This window comes from Bos indicus, chromosome 5 (genome assembly GCF_029378745.1).
Source record: "Bos indicus isolate NIAB-ARS_2022 breed Sahiwal x Tharparkar chromosome 5, NIAB-ARS_B.indTharparkar_mat_pri_1.0, whole genome shotgun sequence".
Classification (NCBI taxonomy): Eukaryota; Metazoa; Chordata; class Mammalia; order Artiodactyla; family Bovidae; genus Bos; species Bos indicus.
In genome coordinates, this window is record NC_091764.1 from 66,006,287 (window position 1) to 66,028,478 (window position 22,192).

The window sequence follows — 22,192 nt, forward strand, 5'->3', positions numbered from 1 at the left end:
TATAATAGGCTCCAGTTTCATCCACCTCATTAGAACTGATTCAAATGTATTCTTTTTAATGGCTGAGTAATACTCCATTGTGTATATGTACCACAGCTTTCTTATCCATTCATCTGCTGATGGACATCTAGGTTGCTTCCATGTCCTGGCTATTAGAAACAGTGCTGCGATGAACATTGGGGTACACGTGCTTCTTTCAATTCTGGTTTCCTCAGTGTGTATGCCCAGCAGTGGGATTGCTGGATCATAAGGCAGTTCTATTTCCAGTTTTTTAAGGAATCTCCACATTGTTCTCCATAGTGGCTGTACTAGTTTGCATTCCCACCAACAGTGTAAGAGGGTTCTCTTTTCTCCACATCCTCTCCAGCATTTATTACTTGTAGACTTTTGGATCGCAGCCATTCTGACTGGCGTGAAATGGTACCTCATAGTGGTTTTGATTTGCATTTCTCTGATAATGAGTGATGTTGAGCATCTTTTCATGTGTTTGTTAGCCATCTGTATGTCTTCTTTGGAGAAATGTCTACTTAGTTCTTTGGCCCATTTTTTGATTGGGTCATTTAATTTTCTGGAATTGAGCTGTAGGAGTTGCTTGTATATTTTTGAGATTAGCTGTTTGTCAGTTGCTTCCTTGGCTATTATTTTCTCCCATTCTGAAGGCTGTCTTTTCACATTGCTTATAGTTTGCTTTGTTGTGCAGAAGCTTTTAAGTTTAATTAGGTCCCATTTGTTTATTTTTGCTTTTATTTCCAATATTCTGGGAGGTGGGTCATAGAGGATCCTGCTGTGATGTATGTCGGAGAGTGTTTTGCCTGTGTTCTCCTCTAGGAATTTTATAGTTTCTGGTCTTATATTGAGATCTTTAATCCATTTTGAGTTTATTTTTGGGTATGGTGTTAGAAAGTGGTCTAATTTCATTCTTTTACAAGTGGTTGACCAGGTTTCCCAGCACCACTTGTTAAAGAGATTGTCTTTAATCCATTGTATATTCTTGCCTCCTTTGTCAAAGATAAGGTGTCCATATGTGCGTGGATTTATCTCTGGGCTTTCTATTTTGTTCCATTGATCTATATTTCTGTCTTTGTGCCAATACCATACTGTCTTGATGACTGTGGCTTTGTAGTAGAGCCTGAAGTCAGGCAGGTTGATTCCTCCAGTTCCATTCTTCTTTCTCAAGATAGCTTTGGCTATTCGAGGTTTTTTGTATTTCCATACAAATTGTGAAATTATTTGTTCTAGCTCTGTGAAGAATACCGTTGGTAGCTTGATAGGGATTGCATTGAATCTATAAATTGGTTTGGGGAGTATACTCATTTTCACTATATTGATTCTTCCAATCCATGAACATGGTATATTTCTCCATCTATTAGTGTCCTCTTTGATTTCTTTCATCAGTGTTTTATAGTTTTCTATATATAGGTCTTTAGTTTCTTTAGGTAGATATATTCCTGAGTATTTTATTCTTTTCGTTGCAATGGTGAATGGAATTGTTTCCTTAATTTCTCTGTTTTCTCATTATTAGTGTATAGGAATGCAAGGGATTTCTGTGTGTTGATTTTATATCCTGCAACTTTACTATAATCATTGATTAGTTCTAGTAATTTTCTGGTGGAGTCTTGAGGGTTTTCTATGTAGAGGATCATGTCATCTGCAAACAGTGAGAGTTTTACTTCTTCTTTTCCAATTTGGATTCCTTTTATTTCTTTTTCTGCTCTGATTGCTGTGGCCAAAACTTCCAAAACTATGTTGAATAGTAATGGTGAAAGTGGGCACCCTTGTCTTGTTCCTGACTTTAGGGGAAATGCTTTCAATTTTTCACCATTGAGGATAATGTTTGCTGTGGGTTTGTCATATATAGCTTTTATTATGTTGAGGTATGTTCCTTCTATTCCTGCTTTCTGGAGAGTTTTTATCATAAATGAATGTTGAATTTTGTCAAAGGCTTTCTCTGCATCTATTGAGATAATCATATGGTTTTTATTTTTCAATTTGTTAATGTGGAGTATTACATTGATTGATTTGCGGATACTGAAGAATCCTTTCATCCCTGGGATAAAGCCCACTTGGTCATGGTGTATGATCTTTTTAATGTGTTGTTGGATTCTGATTGCTAGAATTTTGTTAAGGATTTTTGCATCTATGTTCATCAGTGATATTGGCCTGTAGGTTTCTTTTTTTGTGGCATCTTTGTCAGGTTTTGGTATTAGGGTGATGGTGGCCTCATATAATGAGTTTGGAATTTTACCTTCCTCTGCAATTTTCTGGAAGAGTTTGAGTAGGATAGGTGTTAGCTCTTCTCTCAATTTTTGGTAGAATTCAGCTGTGAAGCCATCTGGACCTGGGCTTTTGTTTGCTGGAAGATTTCTGATTACAGTTTCAATTTCTGTGCTTGTGATGGGTCTATTAAGATTTTCTATTTCTTCCTGGTTCAGTTTTGGAAGTTGTACTTTTCTAAGAATTTGTCCATTTCTTCCACGTTGTCCATTTTATTGGCATATAATTGCTGATAGTAGTCTCTTATGATCCTTTGTATTTCTGTGTTGTCTGTTGTAATCTCTCCATTTTCATTTCTACTTTTATTGATTTGATTTTTCTCCCTTTGTTTCTTGATGAGTCTGGCTAACGGTTTGTCAATTTTATTTATCCTTTCAAAGAACCAGCTTTTGACTTTGTTGATTTTTGCTATGGTCTCTCTTGTTTTTTTTGCATTTATTTCTGCCCTAATTTTTAAGATTTCTTTCCTTCTACTAACCCTGGGGTTCTTCATTTCTTCCTTTTCTAGTTGCTTTAGGTGTAGAGTTAGGTTATTTATTTGACTTTTTTATTGTTTCTTGAGGTATGCCTGTATTGCTATGAACTTTCCCTTTAGGACTGCTTTTACAGTGTCCTACAGGTTTGGGTTGTTGTGTTTTCACTTTCATTCGTTTCTATGCAAATTTTGATTTCTTTTTTGATTTCTTCTGTGATTTGTTGGTTATTCAGCAGCGTGTTGTTCAGCCTCGATATGTTGGAATTTTTAATAGTTTTTCTCCTGTTTTTGAGATCTAATCTTACTGCATTGTGGTCAGAAAAGATGCTTGGAATGATTTCCATTTTTTTGAATTTACTAAGGCTAGATTTATGGCCCAGGATGTGATCTATCCTGGAGAAGGTTCCATGTGCGCTTGAGAAAAAGGTGAAATTCATTGTTTTGGGATGAAATGTCCTATAGATATCAATTAGGTCTAACTGGTCTATTGTATCGTTTAAAGTTTGTGTTTCCTTGTTAATTTTCTGTTTAGTTGATCTATCCATAGATGTTAGTGGGGTATTAAAGTCTCCCACTATTATTGTGTTATTGTTAATTTGTCCTTTGATACTTGTTAGCATTTGCCTTACATATTGCGGTGCTCCCATGTTGGGTGCATATATATTTATAATTGTTATATCTTCTTCTTGGATTGATCCTTTGATCATTATGTAGTGACCTTCTTTGTCTCTTTTCACAGCCTTTGTTTTAAAGTCTATTTTATCTGATATGAGTATTGCTACTCCTGCTTTCTTTTGGTCCCTATTTGCATGGAAAATCTTTTTCCAGCCCTTCACTTTCGGTGTATGTGTCCCCTGTTTTGAGGTGAGTATCTTGTAGACAGTGTATGTAGGGGTCTTGTTTTTGTATCCATTCAGCCAGTCTGTCTTTTGGTTGGGGCATTCAACCCATTTACGTTTAAGGTAATTATTGATAAGTATGATCCCATTGCCATTTACTTTATTGTTTTGGGTTCGAGTTTATACACCCTTTTTGTGTTTCCTGTCTAGAGAATATCCTTTAGTATTTGTTGGAGAGCTGGTTTGGTGGTGCAGAATTTTCTCAGCTTTTGCTTGTCTGTAAAGCTTTTGATTTCTCCTTCATATTTGAATGAGATCCTTGCTGGGTACAATAATCTGGGCAGTAGGTTATTTTCTTTCATCATTTTAAGTATGTCTTGCCATTCCCTCCTGGCTTGAAGAGTTTCTATTGAAAGATCAGCTGTTATCCTTATGGGAATTCCCTTGTGTGTTATTTGTTGTTTTTCCCTTGCTGCTGTTAGTATTTGTTCTTAGTGTTCGATCTTTGTTAATTTGATTAATATGTGTCTCGGGGTGATTCGCCTTGGGTTTATCCTGTTTGGGACTCTCTGGGTTTCTTGGACTTGGGTGATTATTTCTTTCCCCATTTTAGGGAAGTTTTCAACTATTATCTCCTCAAGTATTTTCTCATGGTCTTTCTTTTTGTCTTCTTCTTCTGGGACCCTTATGATTCGAACGTTGTAGCGTTTAATATTGTCCTGGAGGTCTCTGAGTTTGTCCTCATGTCTTTTAATTCGTTTTTCTTTTTTCCTCTCTGATTCATTTATTTCTACCATTTTATCTTCTAATTCACTAATCCTGTCTTCTGCCTCTGTTAGTCTACTATTTGTTGCCTCCAGAGTGTTTTTGATTTCATTTATTGCATTATTCATTATATATTGACTCTTTTTTATGTCTTCTAGGTCCTTGTTGAACCTTTCTTGCATCTTCTCAATCCTTGTCTCCAAGCTATTAATCTGTGATTCCATTTTGATTTCAAGATTTTGGATCAATTTCACTATCATTATTCAGAATTCTTTATCAGGTAGATTCCCTATCTCTTCCTCTTTTGTTTGGTTTGGTGGGCATTTATCCTGTTCCTTTACCTGCTGGGTATTCCTCTGTCTCTTCATCTTGTTTAAATTGCTGAGTTTGGGGTGTCCTTTCTGTATTCTTGCAGTTTGTGCGGGTCTCTTTATTGTGGCGTTTCCTCACTGTGTGTGGGTTTGTTCAGGTGGCTTGTCAAGGTTTCTTGGTTAAGGAAGCTTGTGTCAGTGTTCTGGTGGGTGGAGCTGTATTTCTTCTCTCTGGAGTGCAATGAAGTGTCCAGTAATGAGTTATGAGATGTCTATGGTTTTGGGGTGACTTTGGGCAGCCTGTATCTTGGAGCTCGGGGCTGTGTTCCTGTGTTGCTGGAGAATTTGCTTGGTATGTCTTGCCCTGGAACTTGTTGGCCCTTGTGTGGTGCTTGGTTTCAGTGTAGGTATGGAGGTGCTTAATGAGCTTCTGTCAATTAATGTTCCCTGGAGTCCGGAGTTCCCAGGAGTTAGGGTTTGGACTTAAGCCTCCTGCTTCCAGTTATCGGTTTTATTTTTACAGTAGTTTCAAAACTTCTCCTTCTATGCAGCACCATTGATAAAACATCTCCTTTCGAAGACATGGGTTGCTTTTCTGGGTGCCTGATATCCTCTGCCAGCATTCAGAAGTTGTTTTGTGGAATTTACTTGGCGTTTAAATGTTCTTTTGATGAATTTGTGGGGGAGAAAGTGTTCTCCCCGTCCTGCTCCTCTGCCATCTTAGTTCCTCCCCCCAATTTTAAAGAATATTTTATTTTTAGTAAAACAAAATAGGTATATTTTGTTAAAATCAAATGGTACTACAGACTTACAGTAATAAAGTCCTCAGAGGAATCGACTTTTAATATTTTTTGTGTTTGTTTCTATATTTACCTCATTTAAATGGAATTTTTATACAGTTTTTATGAAATTTTATACTGTTTTTTTATTGGAATATAATTGCTGTACATCATTTTGTTAGTTTCTGCTCTACAATACAGTGAATCAGCTATATGTATACATATATCTTCTCCCTCTTTGACCTCCCTCCCACCCTCATCTCAACCATCTAGGTCATCACAGACCACCGAACTGAGCTTCCTGTATTCTATGGTGGGTTTCTGCTGCTGCTGCTAAGTCGCTTCAGTTGTGTCTGACTCTGGGCGACCCCACAGATGGCAGCCCACCAGGCTTCCCCGTCCCTGGGATTCTCCAGGCAAGAACAGTGGAGTGGGTTGCCATTTCCTTGTCCAATACATGAAAGTGAAAAGTGAAAGTGAAGTCGCTTAGTCATGTCTGACTCTTAGCGACCCCATGGACTGCAGCCTACCAGGCTCCTCCGTCCATGGGATTTTCCAGGCAAGAGTACTGGAGTGGGGTGCCATTGGCTTCTCTGTAGTGGGTTCCTACTGCCTACTTATTTTACACATGGTAGTGTGTGTATGTCAATCCTAATCACCCAATTCATCCCATTATTCCCATCCCCCCTGCATCCACATGTCTTTTCTCTACATGTGTGTCTCTATCCCTGTCCTGGAAATAGGTTCATATGTACCATTTTGGAGAAGGAAATGGCAACCCACTCCAGTGTTCTTGCCTGGAGAATCCCAGGGACGGGGGAGCCTGGTGGGCTGCCGTCTCTGGGGTCACACAGAGTCGGACACAACTGAAGTGACTTAGCAGTACCATTTTTCTGGATTCCAAATATGTGTGTTAATATATGATATTTGTTTTCCTCTTCCTGACGTACTTCACTTTGTGTGACAGACTCTTAAGTCTATCCACGTCTCTACATAGCTAAAGCTGAAGTAACTAAAGTGAAAGTCACTCAGTCGTGTCTGACTCTTTGCAACCCCATGGACTGTATATTCTCCAGGCCAGAATACTGGAGTGGGTAGCCGTTCCCTTCTCCAGAGGATCTTCCCAACCAAGGGATCAAACCCAGGTCTCCCTCAATACAGGCTGATTCTTTACCAGCTGAGCCACCAGGGAAGCCCAAGAATACTGGAGTGGGTAGCCTGTCCCTTCAGCGGATCTTCCTGACCCAAGTATCAAACCAGGGTCTCCTGCAATAGTTGATTTACAATGTAATGTTAGTTCCAGTATAAAGCATTCAGTATTTTTGCAGTTTATATACCATTATAGGTTATTATAAGATATTGTGTATATTCCCTGTGCTATACAGTAAATACTTCTTGCTGATCTATTTTATGTATAGTAGTATCTATTAATCCTATATTCCTAATTTATTCCCTACCCACTGTGGTAACCATACGTTTGTTTTTTGTGTCTGTGAATCTCCTTCTGTTTTGTATATACATTCATTTGTAGATTCTACATGTGAAGGCTATCATTTAGTATCTCTGACTTTACCAAGCATAATATTCTCTAGGTCCATCCACATTGCTGCTAATGGCAAGATTTCATTCTTTTTTATGGCTGAGTAATATTCCATTGTGAATATATACCACATTTTCTTAATCCAATTACCTGTTGTTAGGCACTAAGGTTGCTTCCATGTCTTGGCTGTGTTAATAGAGCTGCTGTGAATATTAGGCTACTTATATCTTTTCAAATTAGTATTTTCAATTTTTCCAGATTTTTCAGTTCTACCCAGGAGTAGAATTGCCAGATCATAATGGTAGTTCTATTTTTAATTTTTTAAGGCACCTTCATACTGTCTTCCATAGTGGCTGCACCTGTTTATATTCCCTCTACCAGTGTTTGAGGATTCCCTTTTCTCCGTATCCTCTCCAGCACTTGTTATTTATAGACTTTTAATGATGACCATTCTGACAGGTGTGAGGTGATACCTTATTGTGGTTTTGATTTGCATTTCTCTAATAATTAGTGATATTGAACATCTTTTCATGTGTCTGTTAGCCATCTCTATGTCTTATTTGGAAACATGTCTATTCAAGTCTTCTGCCCATTTTTTGATTGGATTATTTGGGTTTTGATAGTGAGTTCTATGAGCTGTTTGTATATTTTGGGTATTAAACCCTTGTCAGTCTATGCAGCTATATTTGAGTTTCAAGTTTAGACATTACCTGTTAACTTCCTACCATGGGAGATGAGGATTTGCCACCTACTCACTAACCTCCCAACACTCCTCTTTTCCTCTCCCCCTCCTTCCACACACATAGACACATATGCACACTTGTTACAGCTCTGTATATTGCCTGCAGCTAAACTATATTATATACTATTATTATACTTCCTATCTTGTGTACATTTTTGTTTTTTCTAAAGTCAATGATTATCTACTTTTTTCTTCTGCTTTGCTTTTTATACATTTATCATTAATTCTTTTTTTTATCATTAATTCTTTATCAAGTTTGCTGGTGAAACTATACATTTTCTTCTTTTTATTAGGTCATCTATCAGTTCTGATTTTTGCCCTTGCAGACTTTTTTTTCTGGAAAGTCATCTGTCTTCTTCATTCAGTCTATGTACTTTTGCTTGCCAGGCCTGTTTCAGAGTGTCACCCATGAAGCTTTATCACCTTGTGAATTTTCTTTGCCTCTGCCTTGTTTCCTGGATTTCATGACTTTATTTTTTTATTGGTTAAACCTTTTATTTTGCTCAAGTAGTTTCCTGAGAAAGGGTAAATGGGAGAAAATATCATCATTCTCACATGTGATTGTATGTGGTCTTATGTTTTATTTATCTCTTTAAGATTATTTTTATCTGCTTCCTGAATAGTCTTTGTTTTATCTAAGTTGAGTGTTTTTGTTTCTTTTGCCCTCTTTCAAGTTAAAGGTGCTCCTAAAATGTGGTATGATTCTAGACTGTTGTTTTATATTTAAGAATGAGGCCTGATTAGAACAGCATAGTCACACCAATTGGCTTTTTTATTGGGGATTCTCCAAATGTAAATAACTACAGGTCTTTCCTTTGGAACTTATCCCCAAATTTCCACAATGGCATCCTTTAGTCTCCTTTTGAATATAGTCCATCTGGCTAGCAATATTCTGGGATTTGAAGTAGGGTAACTTGCTTCTGAGTCGCCCAGTTGAACATGCAGACTTGTACTCAGTCTCTCTATTTTCAGTTGTTGGTGCCTCTAGGTCTGGAGCCTCCCTGGCTTAGTTTCTTAAGCATGATCCTGCTTTCCATTCTGAAGTGAGAGAAATTCACTAGTCCTGACTGCTCAGAATAAGACAGGAGATTTAGGGATCTAAGTGTTCCTTGTATATACTGTTAATCAGTTTTCTTATTTGCAGTGACACCTTCACCATAGCCTTCAGTATTGCCTTCAGTTTCTGAGATTACTACTTCTTGGTGTCTCTCTGAGCAGTTACTTGGCTTGTAGCTTTCTCTGTTCTGGGTAGTCAGTTATACTTTTCCATCTGCTCTTCGTCTTTCTGTAGTTTCATAACATGTCTCTGCTCTCGACTATTGTCTCCTCTCTCACACTCTTTTTCTTTATGGATTTAAAATCTTTGCCTTTTTTTGTTGCTTTAATGGTACTTTAGAAGAGAGCAGATATAAGTGCATATATTTAATCCATTTGTTGTAATTACATTCTTTTTTGGAGGAATTTCTGGTTGGCGTAAGTTAACAGGGTAAAAGTACATTTGTACGTACACTTTTGTACACAGGGTAGAAGTATGTTTTAGAGGCACCTTGGATAAGAGAATAGCCTTCAGTTCTTCAGTTTAGCAGCCAATTATTTTGAATGTCCTATTTGGTCATCAGTTCAGTTCAGTTGCTCAGTTGTGTCTGACTCTTTGCAACCCCATGGATTGCAGCATGCCAGGATTCCCTGTTTATCACCAACTCCTGGAGCTTGCTCAAACTCATGTCCATCGAGTTGTTGATGCCATTAAACTATCTCATCCTCTGTTGTCCCCTTCTCCTCCTGCCTTCAATCTTTCCCAGCATCAGGATCTTTTTCAAGGAGTCAGTTCTTCGTATCAGGTGGCCAAAGTATTGGGAGTTTGAGCTTCAGCATCAGTCCTTTCAATGAATATTCAGGACTGATTTCCTTTAGGATTATTTGGTCATAACAAGTAATTATTAATATTCTATATTCTAGAGAAGATACTGAAGAAGTGGGTGTCTAAATAGTTTTTTGAGTAGTCCTTATTTTCTTCTATAATGTGATTTTTTTATGTGTTAAGTATATATTCATTTCATGATTTTAAATAGTAAAGTTATTACAAACCAAAGCAATAAATTCTGTTTATATAATAATAGAAGGATATACATAGGAAAGGACAATTGACCTAGTTTGTGGGAGCCAGGGATAAGATTGTCAGGAGAGTTTACCTGAGTGGTTGTTACAATTGAGCTTAATCTTGAAGGATGAACTTGAAAGAGTTAAACATACATGGAGAATGGGGGTGACATGAAGTTCAGATGGGGAAAAGGGAGGAATTTCCTATAGTGAGTACAATTAATGTAGGTAACCTGTTGAGACAGAGTTTCATTGATTATTCATTTTGTTTCGTAATTTCAGCTTCTGCCAGCCCTTCTGTTGTTGTTTAGTCACTTGGTCGTGTCTGACTCTTGTGGCCCCATTGATTGTAGTCTGCCAGGCTATCTATCCATGGGATTTCTCAGGCAAGAATACTGAAGTGGGTTGCCATTTCCTTCCCCAACTAGTCCTTTAGCCCCAGTCTATAAGCATTATAAGAAAAAACAAGTCATCTTCTCTGGTTTTGTCAGTTCCTTTCTTTTATAGCTCAAATTCTTGAAAAAATACTGTTTTTTATTCCAATTCCCAATTATTTTCCCTCCCAAGTGCTAATAGTTTGAAATATGTTTCTCGTGAGGTTGTAAACTCTGAGGGCTTTATTGGTTTTCTTCACCAATATTCCCTAGCCCTAGCACAGTTTCTGGCATAGAGTAGGCACTCAATATTTATTTATCTGTGTTTAATTGACTCACACTCATTCACTTTTCCACTCTACTGAAGCTATTCTACCAAAAATCTTTTATGATCTTCTAGCTGTCATAGCTTCTGGTCTCTTTTGAGTCCTCAAATTTGATCGTTTTCTTTCATAGAACTCTTTTCCCATTAACTTCTGAGGTGTCATTCTCTTGTTTTCCATCTGCCTCTCTGACTTATATATGTAAATTCTAATCCATATTTCAGTGAAATTCAAACTCTTTTCCTAGCTTCAAAAATACATCTTTTAACTTCCTGTATGTTGTTACCTCAAAGGGACCTCAGACTTAGCACCTCCCAAATTAAATCTTTGTCCTGGCGAGTCTGCTTATCCTCCTAAAGTACCCAGCTTGATGAAGCCTCTTTCCCTCTAGCCATCCAAACAGAATTTGGAACAAATCTTAAACTACTTTTTTCCCCTTTACTATCCCTTCAGTCACGAAGATCCATCAATTCTTCTTACTTAGCATTTTTTATACTCTTTTTTTTTTAATCTCTATTCCTGTTGCTCCTATCGTATTCCCCTTTTTCATCGAAAGTCTATTTTCAGTCTTTCATCCTTTTTTGCCTGGATTTTTTTGTTTACTTATCTCTGAGTTGTTCATTCTGCCTCCAGTCTTGAGTTGCTCCATCCTGTCATCCTCACTGCTGCCAGGGTTTTTAAAACAACAGATGTTACCCACTTAATTAAAACCCTTCAATGATTCAGTATTAGGTACAGGATGAAACTTCAGAAGTGTCAGTGTGATGTACACATTCTATGCTCTCCACCCCCTGCTTGTATCTTACCCTGGCCTCTGTCTCTCAACCTTAAAACTCAGAGAGAAAAATATGTTTAACCCTTGTAGCTTGTCTTATAATAGGATGGTGGTGGTAGGGAATCACAGTAATCTTTGAGTTCAAGGAAAGGTGGACTATAGACAGACAGGGAAGGAATCAAGATCACGCTTGCCTCCCCACTGCCAGCTGTTGATCAGGCCTTCTGAGCTATAGTATGGCTGCATTTCTATACTTTGCCAGTAGGTGCCACCATAAAATGCACTCTATACTTTCACCTGAAAAACATCTTAAATTAGGGGTTTCAGGTTACATAAATTAGTTAGTTCCCTGTTGTTCAAATGTTTAAAATTCTATGTTTCCATTTTTATTACACAACTTTTCAGTGCACACCTGCATTATATTTATTGGACTAAATATTGTGCATTTATAGAATGTTAAGTCTGATTGAAATTAGCCAGTCCAGAATCCTAATGTTACATTTCTCATTTCAAAATAGTTCAGAAGCATTTTTATATATTTCATATAGCACCTTTAATCACATTCAATTTTTAAAGATATAATTTACTATGGCAAATAGTTACCAAATTCTTAAAGATGTTAGGGAAAAGGCAAGCCATTCTATATAGTAAGTGAAAGAAAGTGAAGTCACTTTGTCCAACTCTTTGCGACCCCATGGACTGTAGCCTACCAGGTTCCTCCGTCCATGGGATTTTCCAGGCAAGAATACTGGAGTAGGTTGCCATTTCCTTCTCCATTCTATACACTAAAGATAGTCAATAACTATAGTAAAATATTGCCAATTATTTGTTATTATTGCCTATTATCCTCTTTCAGTCACTATGTTTTGATTCAGTTTTAAGGTTTTAGTTGTGTTTTTCCTGACTTGCTTCATTTTTCTGTTTCTGCCTCAGGGCTTTAATGGGATGCATTTATTAGTCAGGAATTTTAGTTTATTTCTTTCTCACCCACATTCTTCCAGAGTAGTAATTTCTTCTGAGTGCTTTCCTGAAGACCCCTTCTTTCTTACCTCCGTACTTAAATTACTGCTGTACCTTCCGTATCTCATTGTATCAAATGATCAACTGTGACCTTTTAAAAAGAAATATTCATTTTGTATCTCTAGTGCTTAGCACAAATGTCCTGGCATCATTTGGGTTAAAACTTTAGGAGTTTCTTAGACACTAGAAGCAAGAATTTAAATTATGCTACTGTGTTGCTGAGCAGATATTTCAAGAGCTAGTATTGGCTCTTGTCATGAATGTATAGCAATAGAAGTCATAGCACCAGTGTTTGCGGATTTTGTTAAGGGTCAAAATGCTGAGCTTGGCAAGCATCTGAAATACAAATCTTACAAATTTTTCCTAAGTACAGTTCATCCAGGGGATTATATCATCTTTAAAATTTAGAATATTTGGTCTTATAGAAGGAATGAGAAAAGAAGGCAAAGGTGACTTTTACCTTTAATATTATTGAAAGCTTTTTCTTTTGTTCTTAGAACTGACACTATGATACTCTTTCATATTTGATTATGCTTTTGAATCTTTGCCAGAACTCTTCCATTAGAGATTAATTCCCAGAAAAAGCACACAGTGTTTAACTATGTTTTCATTTTGACTACATTTCATCCAATTATTTTGTATGGTTTTAATTGAAAATTAAGAAGAAAAACCAGTTGTAAAATGAATGTTTGTTTACATAAAAGAATTCTTAGAGTTTGTTCAGACTTCTGATTACAGATATATAGCAGACTAGGTCCCCTGATTGACCCTTCCATTGAAAATAATATTGCTGGATAACATATTTATAAACCAATTCTTAAATGTATTTATTAGGAGGTGAATGTAATGAAAATACAGGCCAAAAACAATGGGAAGGAAGAAAGCCAGAGAGGAAAGTCAAGAAGGGAAGCCAGCTTTTATTTTGAAAGTACTTGCTGAATTTGGTGATTTGGAGGGTCTGTTTTTATAGCCACCAAAGTCTAAAGGGGCAGGGGGACAAGCCCAGGGATTGCTGAAGGTGAGATGTCTATTGGGACATCCCCAACTTATAGGGCTACTACTCTTTCAGTGTAAAATGAACTAAGATATAGGGTTTCTTGAAAACCTACTTAATGATAAAATGTTTTAGCATATTATTTAAGATTTAGAACAAGACAAGAGTTCCTGCTCTCATTTCTTTTCAGCATAACATTGGATGTCCAGTTCAGTGTACTAAGGTAAGAAAAAGAAATAGGAGATACAACAATTAAAAAGAAATAAAAGTCTATTTAGTGATAATATGAATATGATTGTATGTGTAGAGAACTCCAGGAATCTAAATGCAAATTATTAAAATTAACAGTAGAGTTTAACAGTGTTGCTAGACACATATCAATATAAAAAATTTTATATCTATGCCATAACCAAATAGAAAAAAAAATTTTTTTTAACTTCAAAAATACAAAATATTGTAGAATAAATATAAATAAAACTCATACTAGTTGCTACCCACTTGGAAGGTTCAGACTCTGGAAATTTCTTGCACTTAGGGTTTGGGTCCTGATCACATTGCTTTTTGTCCTCAGGAAAACCCTCATTCATCCTACTTACCACTCACAGCTTCCAGCTTTCCACTCCAACTTTTGTTTGTCACTTTTTAGGGATGAAATTGGGTTATACTTGGACATTTTCCCTGATTCCTACCAAGCCTAGTGGAATGTTCCCCTAGAGTAACTAGTCTGCCATAGTGTAAGTTGAAACTAAGTGCTTTTCTACCACAAATAATAATATAAAAATAGTAAAACATATGTCTTTTGTCTTACAAGTAAAAACTTCAGACTGTTGCTTGTGATTGTTGTTGTTTAGTTGCTCAGTCATGTCTGACTCTTTATGACTCCATGGACTGCTGCCCGCCAGGTTTCTCTGCCCATGTGGTTTTCCAGGCAAGAATATTGGAGTGGGCTGCCATTTCTTTCTCCAAGGGGTCTTCCCACAGCTGCTGCCACATCTTCTGCATTGCAGGTGGTTCTTTATCACTGAGCCACTAAGGAAGCCCCGTTGCATGTGATGCTATTCTGTGCTGTGCTTAGTTGCTCAGTCATGTCCAACTCTTTGCGACCCCATGGCCTGTAGGCCACCAGGCTGCTCTGTCCATGGGGATTCTCCAGGCAAGAATATTGGAGTGGGCTGCCATGCCCTCCTCCAGGTGATGTTTCCAACCCAGGGATCAAACCCAGGTCTCCTGCCTTGCAGGTGGATTCTTTACCATCTGAGCCACCAGGGAAGCTGTTGCATGTGATAGTGGTCATTTATTCAGTAAAAATATCAATTATTTCTCCTGTTTGCCAAGTTAGTGTGAAGATTAGTAAAATATGGTTCCTTTCTCAAGGAGCTAATTTTTTCATGAAAATTTTCCCAAGCTTGTCTAGTCATAAGAATCACTGGTGGTAACTGCAAAATAAATGCAACTCTTTAGTACCCTTTTCTGGAGATTGTGATTCAGTAGGGTGGGCTCCAGTTGATCAGATATCATATATAACTAAATTATTTCCTTCAGCTTTCAAATCAAGGAAGAAGTAACTTACCTTATTGAAGTAACTTGCTTTTAGAAAAACTTTTAAATTTTGTTTCTAATGGTTCTTATGCTTTTCTTAAATGTGTTACTGTTTGATCTGTAAGATCAAAGCCATATTCTCTGAAAAGTGTTGATTAACTCTGAGCATTATATTTTCAAGCTTATAAACATATTGTCATCTCAAAATGTTATTATAAAAGTGATCTTATTTCTATTTTCAGCATTGCGGGGGGTCGGATACTCTCAGTGATAAAGATGCAGCTGATTAAAGGCCAGAACAGCAGGGATCCTTTTTATAAAGCAGTAGAGGAAGTTGCTCAAGATTTGGATTTGAGGATTAAAAATATTATCAATTCTCAACAAGGAGATGTGGCTCTTAGTACCACTGACATCAGTCCTGCACGGGTAATGAGGTTTTTATTTTATCCTTCTATACAAAACATTATCTTTTCTAGTGGCTGTAGAAATGATTTACTATTGCTACTTAAATCAGAAGACTGTTGAAAATGTAAGTTTCTCAATAGGATTATGCAGGATTATGTTCAACTTGGGGAAATCATAACATCTATGGGACAAATTATCTCTGTTTATCAAAGGAAGGCACTGGATAATCTTCAGCATCTCTTGTAGCACTAGAAATTTATAGTTCTTGAGGGATATTAAGGTGTTTTGTCATATTTTTCAATAATTATTTTTACAGAACAATTATTTCCTCATGCTCAGATGTGAAAGAAGAGTGGTTTCTCTGGTTGTGATCCCAGGGCTAGGCACTCCATAGAAAAACCACAGAAATGGTTTTTATTCAGCAGTTTATTTTTCTTCTATAGAATTTTTCTATTTCCATGATCTCTTATTTTCTACCTCTGTTGCCAGTTTACTGCTAATATTAGGAATTTTTCCTATACTTAGTAATCTTTTAATTATATGTTCCAGAAAATTTACCTCTTTCTTGTTTTTTTTTTTTTTTAACATAGATAGTCAAACATTATAAGGTTTTGTAAGTATAGTTTTATAGGGGAAATTGACTACTGTGCTTTTAATTCTAAAACAGAATTTTGGAGTATGTGTTACAATAATTCATTTGTTGCAATTTAACTGTTCAGGTAACAAAATCCTCTTTTCCTTAGGTGTAATTGTGATAGCCTGTGTATGAAGGAAGACTTTCACTTAATTTTTGTAATTCATTTGTTTATCTCCAGTCCTTGTGCACTATTTTTAGCTGTTTTCTGTATCAGTGCATGCTTTTAGCTTAATTTGAAGGCAGGAGAGATTCTGGGTTGTTTTCCCTTGTATTTTGTGTGTGTTAACACTTCCTATGGCTAACTTGGCTCAAATGACCACCAGGTTTTATTATGTCAGGAGCTATCACAGTGCAGATATATAAAAGCATCAGTCTTTGCCATTTCCTATCACAAGAAGTGAAGATGTAGACAACTTGGTTCTTAATTTCATGTTTCATCCAAACTGAAAATCTTTGAAAAATAAAATTCTATAATTCTCAATCAAATTAGTATTAAACAGTATGGACGTATTTGGTGCCAATGATACATGTATATTAAGTACCAGTTTTTGATAGGCAGTTTGTTAAAATTCTGGTGTAGCTAGCTAGAGTCAGGCTACCAATTCTTGGTAGCCTGAGTCAGCCAAGTAGAGAAAGGAGGCCAAGACCATGTTGATGAAACTTGAAAAAAATGGTACATCTATAACAGATGACCCCGAAAGGGCAACTCTTGCTCTTAAATAGCACAATGTCCAGCAACACTCTGGTTAGGCACTATCATTATCCCTATTTTACCTATGATTTAACTGAAGCACAGTGAGGCTGAGCAACTTTCCCAGAGGTTTACAGCACACACAGCTAGTTAGTTGGTATGAACCCAGCCAGAAATGCCATCAAAGTTTGTTCTTAATGTGTATCTATGTGTAGTATTATCATATATTTTCCCTATTCTTCTGTCTAGTTACTAAGTTTTTCCAGCTCTCCCCTTTTAATCTACTATTTCTTTATCTCCACTGCTACTGTTTTAGTTCACTGTTACTACCTTCTTCATTTCTGAGCTGGACTATTACAGTCTCTTAATTTGTGGTCCTGTGTCCCAGGTCGCTCAGTGGTAAAGAAACTGCCTGCCAAGCAGGAGATGTGGGTTTGATCGCTGGGTCAGGAAGATCTCCTGGAGAAGGAAATGGCAACCCACTCCAGTATTCTTGCCTGGAAAATCCCATGGACAGAGGAGCTTGGCAGGCTACAGTCCCCAGGGTCTCAAAGAGTCGGATACAAACTTAGGGACTGAGCACACATGTATGCTCCATGTTTAATAACAGTCTTAGCCTGGAATATATTTTATACATTGCCATCATTGCTATCTTTTTTCTAAAATGTAAGAAGTATCATTTTATTTCCTTTTTTTAATAAAGTAAGAGGTTTTAACTTTGTAACAGACTGACTTGTAACTTCTTTGTCCGATATACAAAGCTTTCCCAGCCTCATCCCACATGACTCCCTCTATGTTACCCTTCTTTGCTACCTGGTCACTGAAAATACCATATTCTTCCTTACCCCTGTGTGTCTCCTTTGTGAAACCATCCCTGATACCAGGGTAAATTGGTGTGCTTCCTTTGATGTGCTCCTACTGCATAAGGTATACATGGTCTTCAAAATAGCACTTAGCACTCTGTAATGCCTTTATTGGTTACTTGTTTATTTTGTCAAAGAGACTATGGGTCCCTTGAGGTATTGGTTTTTACCTTTCAAACACAGTTCTTGGGACTTAGGATGTACTTATGGCTGATTACTGAAAGAATGAAGGTCAACTAGTCTTTTTATTTTTGCATTTGAGTAGATCTTTACAGCCATCTGTGGGGTTGGTATTCAGATCACCAGAATCCCACTTCTGGTATAAGAGAGAAAAAATAAACAGATTAAGTCATGTGGCTGAAGTCACATCTGTTGTTGTTGTTCTGTGCTCAGTCATGTCCGACTCTTTGAGACCCCATGGACTGCAGCCCGCCAGGCTTCCCTGTCTTTTACTATCTCCCACAGTTTGCTCAAACTTAACGTCCATTGAGTCAGTGATGCCATCCAACCATCTCATCCTCTGCAGCTCCCTTCTCCTCCTGCCCTCAATCTTTCCCAGCATCAGGGTCTTTTCAAGTGAGTTGACTGTTCACATCAGGTGGTCAAAATATTGGAGCTTCAGCTTCTACATCAGTCCTTCCAACGACTATTCAGGGTTGATTTCCTTTAGAATTGACTGCTTTGATCTCCATGCTGTCCAAGGGCCTCACAAGAGTCTTCTTCAGGACCACAATTCGAAAAAGTCAATTCTTCAGTGCTCAGCCTTCTTTCTGGTCCAGCTCTCATATCCACACAAGACTACTGGAAAAACCATAGCTTTGACTATATGGACCTTTGTCAGCAAAGTGATGTCTCTGCTTTTTAATACGCTGCCTAGTTTCATCATAGCTTTTCTTCCAAAGAGTAAGCTTCTTTTAATTTCATGGCTGCAGTCAATGTCCATGACTTTCTTTGAAGCCCAAGAAAATAAAATCTGTCGCTATTTCCATTTTTTCCCTGTTTGCTATGAAGTGATGGGACCAGATGCTGTGATCTTAGTTTTCTGAATGTTGAGTTTTAAGCCGGCTTTTTCACTCTCCTCCTTCACCTTTATCAAAAGACTCTTTAGTTCCTTTTCACTTTCTGTCATTAGGGTGGTATCATCTGCATATCTGAGGTTATTGATACTTCTCCTGACAGTCTTGAGTCCAGATTTTGATTCATCCAGTGCAGCATTTCGAATGGTGTACTCTGCATATGTTAAATAAGCAGGGTGACAATATATATAGCCTTGACATAGTCCTTTCCCAATTTTTCAACCAGTCTGTTGTTCCGTGTCCCGTTCTAAATGTCCTGTTCTTGACCTGCATAAGGTTTCTCAGGAGGCAGGTAAAGTGGTCTGGTATTCCCACCTCTTTAAGAATTTTCTGCTGTTTGTTGTGATCCACACAGTCAAAGGCTTTAGCGTAGTCAGTGAAGCAGAAGTAGATGTTTTTCTGGGATTCTTTTGCTTTTTCTATGATCCAGCAGATGTTGGCAATTTGATCTCTGGTTACTCTGCCTTTTCCTAAATCCAGCTTGTGCATCTGAAAGTTCTCGGTTCACATATTGTGAAGCATAGCTTGAAAGATTTTGGATGTTACCTTTCTCGGTCACATAAATTGTAGTTAAACTTCTTGACGTAAATCTTAGTGTTATTTTGTCCAAAATCTAATGTCTTCATTTGATAATATTATTTTCTGTATTTTTTGGTGCTTCTGGAAGCTCATAAGGTAGATTTTAATATGGCTCGAGGGAGAAATATTCACAAGCCTTAAAGCCACTTCTTGTGGCTGATTTTTTATAGCTTAATAGAAGAGGAGGGATAACAATAGCACATGAAATGGAAAAGAATGGTTGATTGACCCAGCTGGAGTGATTCTTACATTTACTTGAAATTATTTCTTGTTCTAGCCAAAATCTCATACCATAAACCATGGCACTGCATACTGTGGCAGAGATACTGTGAAAGCTTTACTAGTTCTTTTGGATGAAGAAGCAGCCAGTGCTCCTACCAAAAACAAAGCAGAGCTTTTGTATGACAATGAAAACACAATTCATCCTAATGGAACTTCTGTTCTTACACTTTTTCGGTAAGTAATGTGGAAGTTATATGTATGTGAATGTTAGGTCTATAAAGGAAATTTTTGAAAAAGCCCCTCATTGGTTATAAAAGAATTATATGTTATGGTAGGAAACTTGGGAACTACAGAAAATGTGTGAAGAGAAAAAACAAAAGTTAGTTAAAGGGAGATTTAACATTTGAATGTGAGGAAGTCATATATAAAATGCTATTTTGTGAGATTATGACCAGTAATTTTTGTTTCTTCGTTCTTGTTTTTTGTTTTGGAAATATTTGTTTGCTAAGATATTTGTGTCAAAAATGTTGCTGAATGCTTCACTTGTATCAACCTCCACAAGAGTCTCTTTTAGTAGTATCCCCACTTTATAAGTAAAGAATTAGACTTGAGAAAGATAGTAAGCAATTTGTCCAAGTTAGCAAGTGGCAGAGGTGTCCTTCTCCAGAACCTGAGGTCTCTGCTCCAAGGATTGTGCTATTTTGCCTGAGAATAGGAGAGTTGCTATACTCCAGACTTGCACTGGAATTGACAGTTACTTGTTCTTCCTCACATGAGGAAGAAAATACTAAATTACCTTTGGTATTCTGTACAAGACATTATGGTACTCTCCAGTTTTAACAATTTAGTCAAAACACTAAGTTGGTGATATTTTAATTAATGAATATTCATTTATAGAAACATTTAAAATTTTAGAACAACCATTTAAAATTGTATTTAGTACATTATAAAAGATTTTTACAAAATTGACCTGTTTGATCTTTTCTATTTTCTGCTTGAACTACCTTTTAGAAATCTGACTTTCATCCAAAATTGTTCAGAGCCATCCATGATTGCTTTATGCTCTTTCTCCTGTGCTTCACTGTCTTTTCTCTTGAAAGACTAACTTCATGATTCTCTATCATTCAATGTTGTCTTCTAATTCCTTTACAATAAAAGTTTATTTTATCAGTGATTTACTTATACCATGGGTTGGAGTCCAGAGAACAGTATAAAGAAGATGAACCTTATTTTTTTTTCTCCTCCTGTTAATTTATTTCTGTTTAACAAAGTTTGCTTTTAGGTAGAAATATTAATGGTTTAAGTTTTCTCTTAGATTGAATTATATAATTTTCTAAGAAAAAGTTATTTTGTGTTTATAGGATTTTCTAAACAAAATTAATCCCCATATCCATTTTAAAGAGATACTTTTCTTTACTCAATCATGTATCCAAACACATGTTTATAGTTACCTTAGCATTTTCAGTTGTCATTGTGCAGACAAGTACCAGTCCATGGCGGGGGTGTGTGTGTGTGTTAGTCGCTCAGGTGTGTCCGACTCTCTACGCATGGACTGTAGCCCACCAGGCTCCTCTGTTCATGGAATTCTTCAGGCCAGAATACTGAAGTGGGTTGCCATTTCCTTCTCTAGAGGATCTTCCCGACCCAGGGAACAAACCCAGGTCTCCTGCATTGCAGGCAGATTCTTTGCCATCTGAGCCACTAGGAAATAATGGTCTGCATTGAAATGTTAAAATTAAGGACAGAGTATATGAATGTAAGTCAATGTAGTGTTATAAACTAGTCTTTCTTATAATAGACTATCCTTTATTCTTATATAATGGTCTTTTGACTCCAAGGGGTTATGACTCTGGCTCTATTAAGCTAAAAATGGATTTATTGAGGAATCCAGGTTTGACTGGCTCCAAAGTGCCAGTGTCTACTTCTCTATTGTGTCTTCCCTGACCCTCCTATTTCTAAACTATGTTCTTCTCTTTTGAATTTCCCTGCTATGGCATCTGTCCTTTTTTACTTTGAATTTTAGTTATGTGTATATCTTATTTCGCTTAGGTCAAGATTCCTGAATTCAGAGTCAGTGAATGAGTGAACTTTCTGTTCTTCACAACATCTTATACAATGCCTTACATATAATAGAAGCTCAAGTGTTTAGTTACTGAACTAATTAATTAAGCAAATTATTAGAATTAAGCAAATTTAGAACTCTCAGAATAGGAATATGAACACTTTTTATATAGTACTATAAACCACTAGGTTCAGAATAAACTTTTATTCTCTAACTGTAGGGTTGAGGAGAGGTGAAAACAAATTTAAAAGCTACTTTGGTTTGTAAATGTTTACTTTTTTTGGATGTAGATCTCCCACACAAGTGGATAATTCACCAATGAAACCCTTAAGAGAACGCATCTATAAGTCAATGGAAGAGAAAAAAATCAAGGTACAATTTAATGTACTATCATGAAAATGATAAAAATTTGTTTTGCTTTTAGAAGAAATAAATATATAAAGCTGAGCTGGATATTATAAATATACATTATACATGGAACTATAGGGATTAAATGGAAAATAAATTATGACAGTTGATATACAGAAACTTTCCTTTTAATACAATCTTGGCTAATCTGTATCTGACATATTCAATACCCTGGACCTAAAAGAAGGAAAGGAATAAGCACCTGCTGTGGTAAGTGGTCAATAAATATCTGTTCAGTGAATGAAGGGGAAAATAAAGAGAACATGGTTTTCTCATTTACATTTCTCGTATCTTAAACTGAGTCTTGAGAGTCTGTGTAGTTTCAATTTTGTTCCTGTCTGAAGACATAATGGCAGAATGTAATTGATTGTAGATTGAGACAAGGAGAACATTTCACAT

At 36.8% G+C, this 22,192-nt stretch overlaps 1 protein-coding gene across 2 annotated transcripts in view; it reads left to right on the plus strand.

The window, feature by feature from the left end:
- PARPBP (PARP1 binding protein) overlaps positions 1-22,192 on the plus strand; it is a 66,397-nt gene that overhangs the window by 26,864 nt on the left and 17,341 nt on the right. For both annotated transcript variants that reach the window (XM_019961180.2, XM_070789632.1), the window contains exons 7-9: positions 15,093-15,276; positions 19,379-19,557; positions 21,676-21,757. In XM_019961180.2, coding sequence (XP_019816739.2) covers positions 15,093-15,276; positions 19,379-19,557; positions 21,676-21,757 — 445 coding nt within the window. The remainder of the gene's footprint in view (positions 1-15,092; positions 15,277-19,378; positions 19,558-21,675; positions 21,758-22,192) is intronic.